This window comes from Mycteria americana, chromosome 6, assembly GCF_035582795.1.
Source record: "Mycteria americana isolate JAX WOST 10 ecotype Jacksonville Zoo and Gardens chromosome 6, USCA_MyAme_1.0, whole genome shotgun sequence".
Classification (NCBI taxonomy): domain Eukaryota; kingdom Metazoa; phylum Chordata; class Aves; order Ciconiiformes; family Ciconiidae; genus Mycteria; species Mycteria americana.
In genome coordinates, this window is record NC_134370.1 from 24,179,248 (window position 1) to 24,193,454 (window position 14,207).

The 14,207-nt window shown below is 41.7% G+C and overlaps 1 protein-coding gene across 6 annotated transcripts in view; it reads right to left on the reverse strand.

Moving 5' to 3' along the window:
• PPP3CB (protein phosphatase 3 catalytic subunit beta) overlaps positions 1-13,331 on the reverse strand; it is a 57,985-nt gene extending 44,654 nt beyond the window's left edge. For 2 of the 6 annotated variants that reach the window (XM_075505084.1, XM_075505083.1), the window contains exon 1: positions 10,199-10,719. In XM_075505084.1, the coding sequence (XP_075361199.1) occupies positions 10,199-10,268 (70 nt within the window). In that variant the 5' untranslated portion in view covers positions 10,269-10,719. Of the gene's footprint in view, positions 1-10,198; positions 10,720-12,959 lie in introns of those variants that run through there. The other 4 variants (XM_075505086.1, XM_075505085.1, XM_075505088.1 and 1 more) reach the window with 3 other exon arrangements.
• Between the last annotated feature and the right edge of the window lie 876 nt (positions 13,332-14,207).

Below are 14,207 nucleotides of genomic sequence, written 5' to 3' on the forward strand. Positions count from 1 at the left end.
ATTGTCTATTCTTCCTCTTATAAAAGTTTCTAACTAGGAAGAAGCTGAGAAATGTGCCTGATGTTACACAGTGTAGAATAAATTTGGCACTTTATTTTTGGACATAAAGTATTTTATTAACAGAAAAGCAATGGCATGCCTTTCCTTCCAGTCTCCTCTAGTAATGATTCAAATTTCATTTGGAAGTGTTAAAATTCCATGTAGTCCAAATATTAATAAACTTAATGTATTTAAGAAATCAAAAGACAACCGCTTCTGTTCCATGCACAATTGTTTAAAAACATAAATCTGTCTCTGAAAAGAGAAATCCACCATTCCAACAAGATAAATTTAACTAATTTTTAGAAGCACTTAATTATGACCATGCAAGCATCAATTCTATCATTCACTGTTTTTTTTTAAACTTGACTTTCCAACCTTCATAATCTCTTAATGTTATTTTTGCATTATTTGGAAGTTTATATTAATCTGTACATAAATTAATTTTAGGCCATTTCTTCCCCCACTTTTTGCAACACATTATTTGTGGGCCCACAACTGCCTTCAGCAATGCAAATTTGAGCTCATCCTCTTATGAGAGACCAGACAATTCACGAAGTAGATTTCTCCTGCTAATTGTTGCAAAAGCATTCAAGATCATACCTTCCCAGAACCAAAGTCAATCACCTTCAAGACAGTTTTGTAGGAATTGTGCTTCATTAGTTCTAGCATTATTCCTAGATAACGATCTACTTAAGTGAAAGATGGCGCTTTTCTCTTTTTGGAGGTTTTCTGGGTAGATGCAGGGTATGGTAGAGAATGGTCTGTTGAGGTGACCAGCTGTTCTTCATTCTCTTATGTGCAAATCATTACTGACTTACTATGACTGCCAATGGCTGCAGAATTCAGAAAGATGGCATTGACCTCTTCCTTATGACTGTTCAGAAATACTTCAGGTGTTCTAAACACATAGCAAAGGAAATTTTCTTCTCTTAATAAAGTTCTTATGTTCATGTAATATATTTCAGACTGGATTTGCACAAAAATTAATTCTGTCTCTTTTAACAGACTACAGCTTTGAGTTCATCTAGCAAGTTACATTTTCTGGGAGGCTATAAAAACAGATGTTTCTGTCCAGTGTCTGGAAAGAAGTGTCTCAAATTATTTGAATTAATAATGAAGATTCAAATTTAAAACTCTGTATATCCAGGGGTTATCCATAATGCCCCAAAATTACGAGTGTTAGTATCAGAAGTAGTTAAGCATCTGTAAAGTTGTATTTGCCTCATGAAAAAATGAAGTCTTAAAACTAGTTCCTCGGAGTTTAACAAAATCCTTTTCACACAATACAAGTATTTTCCTATTGCTCAAGAAGGATTTTTTTTAGAATAATCTTCAGAGAAGACAGAATAAAACATGGCTAAAGATTTTATCTGCATCACCCAGTTGAATAAACCAGTAACACTTACTATAAAAACTGTTTCTTTCCATTTTATACTTTATTTTTTGTCTCAACAATAGTTAACGCTATATTACAGCTCATACCTTTGAAAAATATTACAAATAACATTTTTAATAGGTTAGGGATGATAATTTTTGAAGCATGTAGACAATTTCTGCAAACTAATGGGTTTAATTAAACCTTTGATGAAGTAGTAATAGAATGTTATAGCCTAAGGAAAAAGAATTGCAGCATAATGTGTTCCAAGACAGAAATATAATCCATGTTTCAAAGTCTTTGTGCACAACCTGCGCTCTGGGGACTGTAGCGGAATGGTAATTAAGAGGAATTACCCTAAGGAAATAACATGGTGTTGGTCATTAAAGGATTCCCTTCTTCCATTCCCAGGAAAGCCAAGCAATAGAAAAGCATTTAGAGATTAATCTCTAAAGCAATACACACTGCAGTACAAAATAACAGACTATATCCTAGTAGTAAAAGTATAGATCTTAGTAACAAAGATAACACATCACGATTTACAACAACATAGAGGATTTTCTAAAACAAACTGTTGCTTACTAGTCAAAATTAATCAATTTCACTTTTAAAATATGTATGGATATAATTGTAACTATATTGATTCAAAATTTTAAACACTAATTCTGGGGAAAAAAAACAGTGAGTAGCTTTTGGGGTTTGTTAACAAAAAGGTTTTGATGGTTTTTATTACTATTTTATATGCACTTACAAAGTGGAAAAAAAAAATCACCTTTCCTTTATACTGCAGTACTACTTAAAACAGAGATACCAAAAGCAAAACCTCTAACCTAGTTCTAACCTCTGTAGACTGACCTTCTACAAGCCTCTGGGTACATTTATACCTTACAATAAAGCATGCCACAGAGATCCAAAAGTTAGCACCAATCTGAGTGGTTAAATTCACAGTACATTGTAAAGAGGTTCAAATGTAGAAAAACTACATTAGCATGGCACTTTAGCCAATATAATAATCCCTACTGAGAGGTGCAGTATGGCAACTAACACAAACATGGTACTTCCAGACCCAAAGCAGATCTCACACTGCCTAGTAACTGAGTACAACAGTAGCTGCTAATGAAATCTTACATGTAGATACTGTAAATTTAAACCACGCTGATATATACACCCATTTTAATAACCTTGGTTAAATCTGGCTTGTATCAGTGACACTTTGTTGGAACAGGCTCATGAAACAAGATGAGATCAAAGCCTCTAGACTAATGGTAGGAAAAAGTATCAGGGATCAACCGTACAAGGTACTCTACTTCCACAGGCAAAGTATTTTCTCCTCTTAAGACCTTAAAACTTATATAATTCTTTTTTTCTCTAACAGTGAAAGAAAATTAGCTATTTTTGCTCTATAACCAGGAGCCCATGACATGTTCCATGAACTCAGCTTTGGCTGTAAAAGCATGCTCAACATCCCAGATTTTATTTTCTGTTTTAAGAGTGGTTTTGATTTCACAGATAAAGTCTCAGCTCACATTACTAAGGTTACTAAACACAGACATTGTGTTTGTAAAGAATTTATTGCTTTGGTGGTAGGTATACATGAAACAGTATACAATGTTTGTCTCCACTAAGTGATATCATGTATCAATACAACCATGGTGTTCTGTGAAAAGGTAGGGCAGCATCCTTCATTTTGTCAGCAGGTTTATTACCAGGATAGCATAGTTGTCTGCGGTTTTTGTCATTTGGTCAGGTTTTGTGGACTTTTGGTTTTATAAATGCATTGTGGTCTATGTATTGTCACCCAGAAGAATCACAAAGCCTAACACCTAGCACATCTTTCAGTCTGTCCCTGAAGTTTTCATGCCTCTGCCAACATCTATACAGAAGAAAAGAGATGTAGCACCCATGACTGCTCTGAGGACAGAATATATCCAACTATCCTTTTGCATTTGGCAGAACAGATTTGAAAAGAAATAGCATAAAGACATCACAGATGGTCTACGGACCAGCAACCTTGAAAATATTAGTTAAGCACAAATACACAGCAGCGTCTACTTGAATCAGAAAGCTAGAATCAATAGTTGTCAAAAGATACGAGTTACCCTATTCATCCCAAACAAGAAAGCACAGATTCAGCAGTTTCTTGTGAATTATGGTATTTTTCCTAAATACCACAAAACCCATCCCTTTACTCAAGTTTCTTTGAATACATGCCACCTGCTATATTAACAAGCTTTCTAGAAGCAAGGAAAAATGACCCCATAAACTTTGAAACCCTACAAAAGCACTGCAGGCGCTATTTATTTTATCCTTACTTACCATGTACTTGCAGTCTTAAAAGTTTCACAGAATTTTAAATCTCAAATGAACTATTGATATACCTACTATGCTATGGTGCATTCATCTTTTATACTGTCTGTGTAATTTTTCAATTAACTTGGTTGATGCTTTTAGACCATCATATTTATGATCACTGATAGAACTATTTTTCACTATTTTGTCCAGACCCTGAGTAGATGCTTTTACAGTTTTTGCCTCCACTGCACCTTATTGCTATGAATTCCACAATTTTAATTACACATTATATGAAAAAGTATTTCACCTTTCTTTTATATTCACTTCTGGAAAATTTTGTTTAGTACTGCTTTTCTCCTTTTCACAGGGAGACAAGAATTACAGTTGTTTCCTATTCAACTTTTCCATTAATACCATTCATGATGTAAGCAATATCTAACTCCATCCCCTACTCAGCTACCCCTTTTCCAAGTCACAGATTTCTCATCTTTGTGGCTCCACCTTGCATGAAAGCCACTCTGTGCCTCTGAATGTATCTTTAGATAAAGAAGAAAATCAGGAAGGGGAACCAAAATTACATGCTGCTGTTCAAGATGCACATATAACACAAGATGCATATAATGGTATGATGGTGCATTCTCTTTTTTCTAAACTGATCTTCTAATAATCCCTAAATTCCTACCAGCCTGTTTGACTGCATTAACATTTTCAGAATATTATCAATAGAGACCCTAATGTTTCTTTCCCGAGTTCACCGCCCTCTACGTTTAAGCAAGAATTGTTCTTTCCCTTGTAGAGTCTACTCTGCCTTTATCAGAACAGCATCTCCTGCAACTTCTTTGCCCAGGCACTCAGTCTAACAAGAGCTTTTTGAAACATCTCTGGAAGTTTGCTGTCCTAAATAAGTGTTATTATTTGCCATTCACTCTGTTTTCTAATAACTTATGAATACATTTAAAGAGCACAGATGACATCTGTCAACCTCCCTCAACTATGAAAGTTTATTACCTATTAACATCCTTTCTTTTCTAACTAATTTTGATCCAGAAAAGGACATTTCTTCTTTTGCTTACTTTAAAGGCTCTGATGAAGGAACCTGGTAAACAGTTTTGCCTGCATCAACCAACTCACTGGCTCCTCAAAAAAATTCTAACAATTCCTCTTTATTTCCATCTATGAAAACTATACCAACTCCTCTTTAATACTTTATTTCCCCAGGGACATAGTTAGTCCACTCTTTCTTACAAGTGCTATGAGTCTGCTTAAATTAAACTTACTGATCTAAAGCTCTCCAGTTCAATCTAGAGTTTTTTAAAAAAATGCTGCTGTGCTCCATTTCTCAGACACAGAAGATGAGTTATGCCACAGGCTATGGAAAATAAATCCGCAATTTTGCACCCAAAAACCCCAAAGAATTCCTTTGGATCCACTAGACAAATATCTTCTGGTCCTGGGGTATTTTTTTTTGAACATTTGTTATGTTGATATGTTCTGAAACAACTTACATTTCAATGAGACAATTATTTGGTCCCATTCAGCCATAAGAATTGACTCATGTGAAAGAGTCCTTAGTTCCTTATGCAATAAACACACATGTAAGTAGTTACCAGATTTTTCTGCTCTAGCCTTACCTTCCCAAGCCTCACCTGCCAATTGGCCCTACTGAAATTAAGGCAGGCTTCCATTTTTGGGTGGGTTTTTTTGGGTTTTGTTGTTATTTTTAAGATTCATTCACTCTAACCATCCTCTCTCTCAAACAAACAAACAAACAAACAAAAGTATAAGGCCAAACATTAACTTATCAGAATTCAGTTCCATTCCATTGTCTCTCCCAAAACAAAACTGAGATTTTAATTTTTTTTTTTAAAGTATGACCTTTTAATACTCTCTTTACTCTGCTGTTTTTCTGGATCATTTTAGAATCATTTCTGATCATCACCATAAAGGCATTCTAAGTGCCTTGTAATATTTTTAAAACAGCTTTCATACTGCCTGTAAGCATTTATCCTTTTACCTGGTTTTTTTTTTTTTAATTCAGACTCTGAATTTTAAAGTTAAATACTGCAATGATTTCTTTTTCTCCTACATAGAAATCATTGCTAAAAAGTAGCTATTCGTACATTAATTTAGGACCCTGCTCAGGGCTATGAGTTACTTCTCTTTGGGATTCTCTGAAGAGTTGTTTCAATGAGCCACCATTTAATATCCAAAATGACTGTTTGCCAATCAGACAGACTGTATCATGACTTTTATCCAAAACAAAGGAATACCGAAGCCTCCCATTTCCACAAGAAAAGACATCATCTCCAAATTTAGCAAAAAATATCCACTAGCTCAGCACGACAAGGTCCTGTGGATTGCTTCCCAAAGCCTAGTAACACCTGTAGTGGGCAAAGTGCAATGCTGGGGAGGACAGAGTACTTCCAAGTACAACTTTGCGGTGTAGCTACTCACAAGTGGGTCAGAGAAGCCCTGGTGCTTCTCACCAAAGGAAAGTCAATGAAGGCTCATCCCTGCCATGCCCAGGACCACTCTATTCAACTGTCTGAGCTTAGAAGCACTTCTTTCTCCCTATCAGTGAAACCCACTTTACTACAAGGTAGTGAAACAGTTGTTTCAGCAGAAAAGATGCAATACAACCAAATTTAAAGTATGAAAGTCACATGCACTGAAAGGTCAAGTATGCTGACTGAAGTCAGTCAATCATCCAAAAAAAAAAAAAAAAAGAAAAAGAAAAAAAAAAGGCAAACCCAACCCCAAAACCAGATACAGCAGTTAAATATAATGGCAGTTTAAGGAAAAAAGATTTTTTTCCCCCCCTTGTGATTTCGACAGAACATAATAGAGGAAAATACTATCTTCCACAAGACAGTAAAACACTAAGTATCATTCTCCAAAGATGAAGAGGGTGCCTTAGAAAACAGCGAATCAAGACGACAGGTACATTTTCTCATCTCTATTAAAAAAAGCAGTAACAAAAGCCTCACCACAAGACACCTTTCGGGAACCAAATGCCAAAAACTCATTTTAGACATTTCAATTCCACAGCTAACCATTAATTTATAGGAAACTCTGTAAGTACAAATTACTTAGACAATTTAACTAAGCCATGAAAAGAGAAAATTTGAGCTTTTTATACATGTTAAAAGCAACCAATGATCTTTGATGATACAATTCATACTTGGGAAGGTATGCCAGACCAACACAGCTAGACTGTATAGACTGCATATTTAAAGCCATTATTATGTTTATTATATATATGTCTAATATGAACATTACACTTGATAACCTTTCAGATATTTTTCTAGGTATACGCATTTCCCACTAATTGCTAAATATACAGGTCAAAATATAAAGGGGGACACATCCTAATTATTATCCTACCTTATTAGAAAAGATTAGTTACTGATGATACAATAATTTAACCATTTTTTCTTGGGTAAGCACCTCTTGCCTATTTCTGCCAACGTATATTATTAGTGGTAAAGGATTTAATTTCTCACGGGCTCTGAAATTTAATGGTTTCTGTTGTTTTTCCCCTCTTCCAGTAATACAGAGGAAGAAAATAAAGCTAAAATAAAAGCTAGAGATGAAACAATGCAAATACCAGCAAGCATTAAGTCCTGAATTCACATTTCCTCCCCAGAAGACCTAGTACATAGAGACCATGAAAGCTGACATATGGACCAATACACAGATACACCAGATAATATTACTACATTTTTCTCTGTGGCTGTTCTCAAGGACCTAAGACATTATAAATGAAACGTCTCAGCAAGGAGAGACAGAAAGCCTGGGTGCCCCAAGGATATTTTTTCTTGGGAACAGAGCTGGCACACAAAAAAAGTAACATTTTCAGGATACTTTTACAGTGTAAAAGTTTGTGTAATGTTTTTTTTCTCCTATAGCGGATCATATTAACCAAAATAAACATGAAAAATTATTGCCTTAAAAAGAATCCCTAAACCTTATTCCAGGAAATAAATTCACTAATAATTATTAATAAGTTGATACTTACAAAAAAGAGGCAATTTCTACAATGATTCATAAGCATTACAGGAGTTAAAAATATAAGGCATTATGCAACCATTTGAACTGTTATCTTAACAGTTTCACCAGCACACCTGGTCCACACATTTCCAGTATAAAAAATTAACACTTTTAGGTCCCCTGGTATGCAGTGTTGTCTTGACAAAAGCAGAGGGCCCACCTTAAGAGAGTATCGCTATATCTGTAATCTATTCATCATACAATAGGTAAGAGTATGGTGAACTCTTCTTGGTATGCAAGCGGCAACACATCTGTGAACAGGGATGTGACATAGTTGGCACATTTTAACATGGTTTCAACAAACGTATTTATATTGCATAGATACTCCCACTCAGCACTGACATAACCTGCAATCTTGCACCCCTGAGGTTGCTGTCTAAAAAAATATATTTCCAACTGCACTGCACCTAATGGGGCGGGACACCAAATCACCCTGTCCTTCATATCAAGAACACAGACAGCTTGGCACAGCTGTCCAGGCTTTCTCCAGAAGCCAGTGATTCAGCATTATAGGTATGGGCAGGACAGGTCAACAGAAGGAACAGAAAAATGCTGCTATATGAACATTTAACTGGTTGTAATTATGTCAGATGAAGCTATCAAAGCCTGATTATCTTTACAATAGTTCTGTATCCTACACACCCAGGTTCAAAGGAATACTGTAACCCCAGGCTGTAATCCTGTTAGAATGAAGCAAGTCTTAACTATGATTTTAAACAGCCAGATGCATAGGTCACATTTAACAAGCTGAATTACTAAGTGATTGGAAATCAGCAGGTTTTCCAATGCACTCTAAAGTATCTAATCGCTTACCATTAGTTCTCTTGCATTGTTTGAACAACTTAATTTGTTACAACAAATTGCGGTAAAGGTACAAAAATTCAGCAAGTCTAAACACCATACATTAAAGTAGCACTAACGAGTACAAGTTTCCAATAGACTAGTTTTAACATTTTCTACTTTTAGTCTTGCAATTTGTTCAGACAAATCAACAGGTTAAGCAATCCAAAATGAGTAACAACTTGCTGTGAGCAAAGCTTTCCAGCTTACTGGAAAACATGCCTATTTCCAAAACATTCTATGGGATTCCAAGGCTTTAATTAAGACCTGATGAAGACAAAGACAACCTTTTCATTTCTCAAGACCCCCTGTTATATAAAAAGTTAAACGAACAGACCTGCACCCCTTTGAGCTCAGTCAGACCCTGTGTTCCTAGGAACGTCATCTTAAAAGCAGACTGCTTTATGTACAACCATGAATTCCAATAGCCCAGGTCTGCTATCACAAATGTCCATGCTGCCATCGTCAAATACAGTTCAGTATCAAAACCCTTAAGATCAAAATAAAATGATCTGTAATTTGAAATTCTTTGAAGTGTTACCTATGCCATCCTCTTAATTGGCAATTTAGATCTAACGAATGTATTTTAGGACACTTTAGTTGCGAAGGATTATTCTCCCCACAAATACTAAAATGACACACTTGATGTGCTCTAGAGCAAGGATCTTAATATTTTACAGTATTTTGGTTGCTAGACCATCTTAGTTTTACACAGATGTATCTACTTTAAAACGTTTTACTTTTTCTTCTAAGAAGTATAACGTTTGACTTTTAAAGGCTTCCCATGAGACTGTGCTACCAAGAAAGGCCACAAAGAAATAGATCAAGGTGAATTTTTTCCATCAGAACTGGGAACCTGAGACCAGCAGCCAATAGAAAGGACGGCAGCACCTTCCCACTCCCTCTTCCTCGGCGCTGTCAGCTTCTGCAATTACAAGGATCTCCTCTGCGCAGACAGAGGAAAACCCCCGCAGAGAACGAGGCGTGAAGGGGCCAGACCCCAGGCGGGGAAGCCGGTGGCCCCCGGCCAGCACAGCACACGCACACTCGTGCCAACGGCGCCCGAGCAGCGCATCTGGGCGGGATGCGCCAGGGCCGCGGGCACTGCTTTCACCCGCGGCACTCAGCCCCTCAGCCCCACGGGCAGCTCCAGGAGACGGCCTGCCCCGGGGCTCACCGCAGGCAGGGCCAGCCCCGCTGCCTTCCCGGGCAGCGCCCGCGCCCAGCTCGGCCTCCTCGCCCACAAGCAGAACCGACCCCGGCTATTTCCACGCCCGTGCGGGCACCCCACGCCTCCGCACGGGGCCGGGCAGCCGTCCCGCGGACACGCCGCTCCCAGACCCACCTGTGGGCAGCCCGGCACGAGTCAGACGCCCGCGCGGCGAGCACACGCGAGGGCACCTCTCCCCACGCGCGGGCGGTCGCCCCTCCGAGCCCGGGCGCCCCCGGACACTCGCGCGGCCTCCGCCCCACCGGGGGTCGCGGACCCCGCCCCCCGCCGCGCCGGGCAGCCATGTTCACCGCACCCGCGCCGGGCCGGGGCCCGGGCCCGGGCCCGGGCCCGGGCGGCGCCAGGCCGCGGGTGAGAGGAACGCTCACCCTTGACGGCGCGCTCGCTGGTGGCGTGGGGCGGCAGCAGCAGCACCTTGCTCCCTTCCTTGGCGGACATCGCTGGGCGCTGCCGGGCTCCGGCGGCGGCTGCTGGGCGCGGCGGCGCCTTCGTCCGCCTCCTCCGCCGGCGGGCTGGCGGGGAGAGGGGCGCGCGGCGGCCGGCGGCGAGGCAGGGCGGGGGCGGCTAGAGGCCCCGGGCGGCGGCGGCCCAGCGGAACATGGCGGCAGGCGCGGCTCCCAGCTCCTCGCGCAGCGAAGGGACAGTCCGCCTCGGGCCCGGCATGCACCGCGCCGCCACCCCACGAGGGGACTACGGGAGCGTGGCGAAACTCCTGGCTCCGCCGCGCCGCCAGCGCGGCCGTTAGGGAGCGTGGCGAAACTCCGCTCTCCCCGGGGCGGCGCCTCCGCCGCGGGGCGCGGGCAGGGGCGGAGGCTGCGGCCCGGCGCCTCCAGGCTCTCCCCCCCGGCCGGGGGAGGCGGGCGAGGAGCCGGGAGCGCCCCGCCGCGGCGCGCCCCCGCCCCCGGGACGGGCAGGCGTCAGGCCGAGCCTGGAGGGCGGCAACGGGGCCGCGCGGCGGGAGGGGGAGGGGGAGAGGGGCGGCGCGGCGGGCGGCCCAGCCCGGCCCCCAGCGGGCGAGAGCCGGCGGCCACCATGGAGAGCTCCGCGGGGCCGCCCCGGCCGCCCCCCACTCCTCCAGCCGGGGCAGGGCGGGGCCCCGCCGCGGCAGCGCGGCTGGGAGACCATTTTGTCAGGCGGCGAAGCCTGAGGGCGCAGAGGGCCCGCCTTCCCCGGCCGGTCTGAACGGGGGGCCTCAGTCCTCCCCGGGCACCTCCTCAGAGCGAGGGGCTGCGTCCATCCCCTCACCGGGGCGCCATCCGCTCACCGGGGCGCCTACAACTCCGTGGGAAGAGGCCCCACACCTTCACCCCTCGGGCAATGTTAGGTACAGGGCCAGCCGAGGACAGGAGATGGAGGAGGAGGAGGAAAAAGAAGTTCCCCCCAAGGAGGAACCTGGGCACAGCTTACTGCAAGGTCCCAGGATCAGATAATTCAGCCGAACATCTTTGCTCCACCTCTGGAGCTGAACAACGGTGGACAAAGGAGGCAGCCAGGAGCAGGGACAGCCCTGGGTACCACAGCACCATCGGTCCCCTCCCAGTCCCTGACACCCCTCACAGCTGCATGGGGAGGTAACGGCACTGCACCACTGGCCTCATCTTTGCAAATGCAGTAGGCCACAGCCCTTCCATTATATACAAACCATGCAATTTTTGTGTAGACTAATAGGTCCAACCATATGCAGGGCATAAGACAGGGCTTTGCCTTGGCAGAAAGGTTGGTACAACTGTACTAAATCTAAACTAATCTGGTCATTCTTTATGACTATTCCATATTAAATTAACTGTACTGATGAAAAAAGCAATGTAGTTCCTGCACTCCTTTGTACCAGCTGTTCATTTCATCCTCTTTCCTCCAATTTAGTGTATCCTCAGTTGTACCAGTGCAGGTTGGCTGTAGACTGCATTGTAGTTGAGATTACAGAAATTTGCTGGGTTTAAAAAACAAAAACACAAAACCAAACAAAAAAAAACACTCCAAAAAAAACCCAAACCAAAAATCTCTGAATTTGGCATCACTTAAGTATCTGCCAACAAACTCAGTCAGATCTAGCAAACATCTAAACATATACATATAACCATATTTAATCAAATGCAGTATATCTAAAGAGTTGCTGCGTTGCATCTCAGCTAATAATACAGCTCTTGTGCATTATTGCTACTGAGCTCTGCAAACTATGTCACACAATAAATCAGGAATTTAAGAAAGAAAAGCTGTACAGAGGTAATAGTTTCCAGCAAGGTCTTGGTTCTTGCCTCACTGAGGTCCAAGGGAAAAGGATGACATCTGACATGAGTACTCGCCAACTTGAGCATGAAAAGCCATTTGGCTCAAGCAAAAATACATTAAAATTGATGGGTCACACAAGAGCTTGGTTTGACCTTGCTTTTTTATTATATGGCCAAGACACTCCAAGCAAGAAACTTTGAATGAAATATCACTGTAAAGACATTCAAGGAAGCAACTGAAATTTTTAAGGGAATCAGAATTATAAACCCTTGGGTTATTTATTAATGACACTTGTAAGACTCCAAAGTTTTGGGAAAACAGAATTCTATTAATGCCATGTCCACAAGTAAGATGTGCATGTGCATGCAAAAAGAGAGCTGGGATACATTAGAGCATCATGGAAGAAATCCTGGATGACTATTTTGGATTTAATCGCTAAGCTTTCCAGTAGCAGGAATTACTACTTTATACCACATGTTCTGCAAATGTCTGTCATTGTACAACCGATTTAAAGAGCCTGTTTTTTAAATAGAACAAAAGCTCATTTGCTTCAATAGCATGCACGTGTATCCATTCAGAATATGCAGTGAGAGCATGGGATAGGAAGGGCAGTAAGTAAATGTTGCTCCTATTGACTTAGCATTAGCTTAAAGTAGATCTGCTGGAACAAGGAGCAGGGGGAATGAATTCAGTCTCTTATTTAGAACCAAGAGAAGCTCGGTAATAAATGCAGTTTGAATGTTTGACAGCGTGAAACAGCAGAGAGATTCTCATATTAGAAAGAAAATAATTTGTCCATACATTTCCAAACACACAGGGAGCCCGAGACCTTGCTGAGTTTTATCAGGAATCACCTCTTCACCTCACTTGAAGTGCAGTTGCAAGAGAGATGCCTCTTACCTCTTTCAATTGCTCACTTCTCTCATGAGCCCGCAGCCAACATGTGTCTTGTCTCCTGGGGTATGAAGTGAAAGGGGCTGATGTAGTCAGAACTCTAGTTGAGGAAAAAGCATAGCAGAATTTTATTTTGTTATGATGCTGTGCCAGAAGGAGACGTTATCAGCTTCTAGGCAGCAGACCTAGTGCTCTGCATGCTGAAACACTTCCAGTCATATGCAGGCATCACCTGAAGAAAAGGCTCATACAGATGAAACCTTGCTGGTTTCTTCCCCCCTCCAGCACATCAGGTTGATGTGATAAATGGTGTTATGTCTCCCTACAAACCACACCTCCTTAAAGCATTACAAGTAATAATTTGAATGACCATTTTTTTGGATAACAACAGCTAGAAAGAGAAGTTAGCTAGCACAGTTACCTTGGGGTTTTATTGTTGTCATTTTTCTAACATATTCCATCTTGCCTCATTAAAATACAGAGCATGTGCCTTTGTCATTAGGACAATACCAAAACCTATATTAGGGAGAGAGAGAACTACAGAACTCTACCTAAGCCCTTTACCTTATCATTGAAGCTTTTTCATGTAGTATTGCCTCTAAATCTCTTAGAGGCTCTGGAAGGGGCATTCACATTGCCCCAACTTACCTCATGGTGAAAGCAAAGCTGATTGATCTTGTGTTCAAGGAATCAAACAATTTCTACTAGCACCACAAGTAGCATTATGATTGTAGGAACTTATGAACACAATTACACACAGAAACGTGGCCTTGCAGGTAGAAATCAGTGCGCCTTTATAAACCTGACAGTTTCCCACAAATGCCAGACAAATGAAAGTATTTCTGAAAAGCAGAGTCACATTTTACTTCCTGTTTAGCTTTGCCACCAAGTGGCCATTCCATTCCACACATTTTAATATCCAATTAAAAAAAAAAAAAAAAAAGCCTGATTCCTATTCTGACTGGGTATTCCAAACCATTAGCTAGCACTGGACTGCTTTCTGAACAACTGCTTTTGTAACAGAGAAACAATTCAGCAGGAGAAGTACATGGAATAATCAAGCCAATCCATCTTATCGTGTACCATGGGGAATGGAGCCATTTGGGATGCAGATGATCCCTGTCTTCCTCCTGCTCCATCTCAAAGCAGTACACACTGAAGCTGCTTGCAAAAGATGTTTAAACAAAAAGGTGTTAATGTTAAAACCTAGACTTTTCTGACGCCTCCCCTGACTGAGTACTGCAAGATATAGTA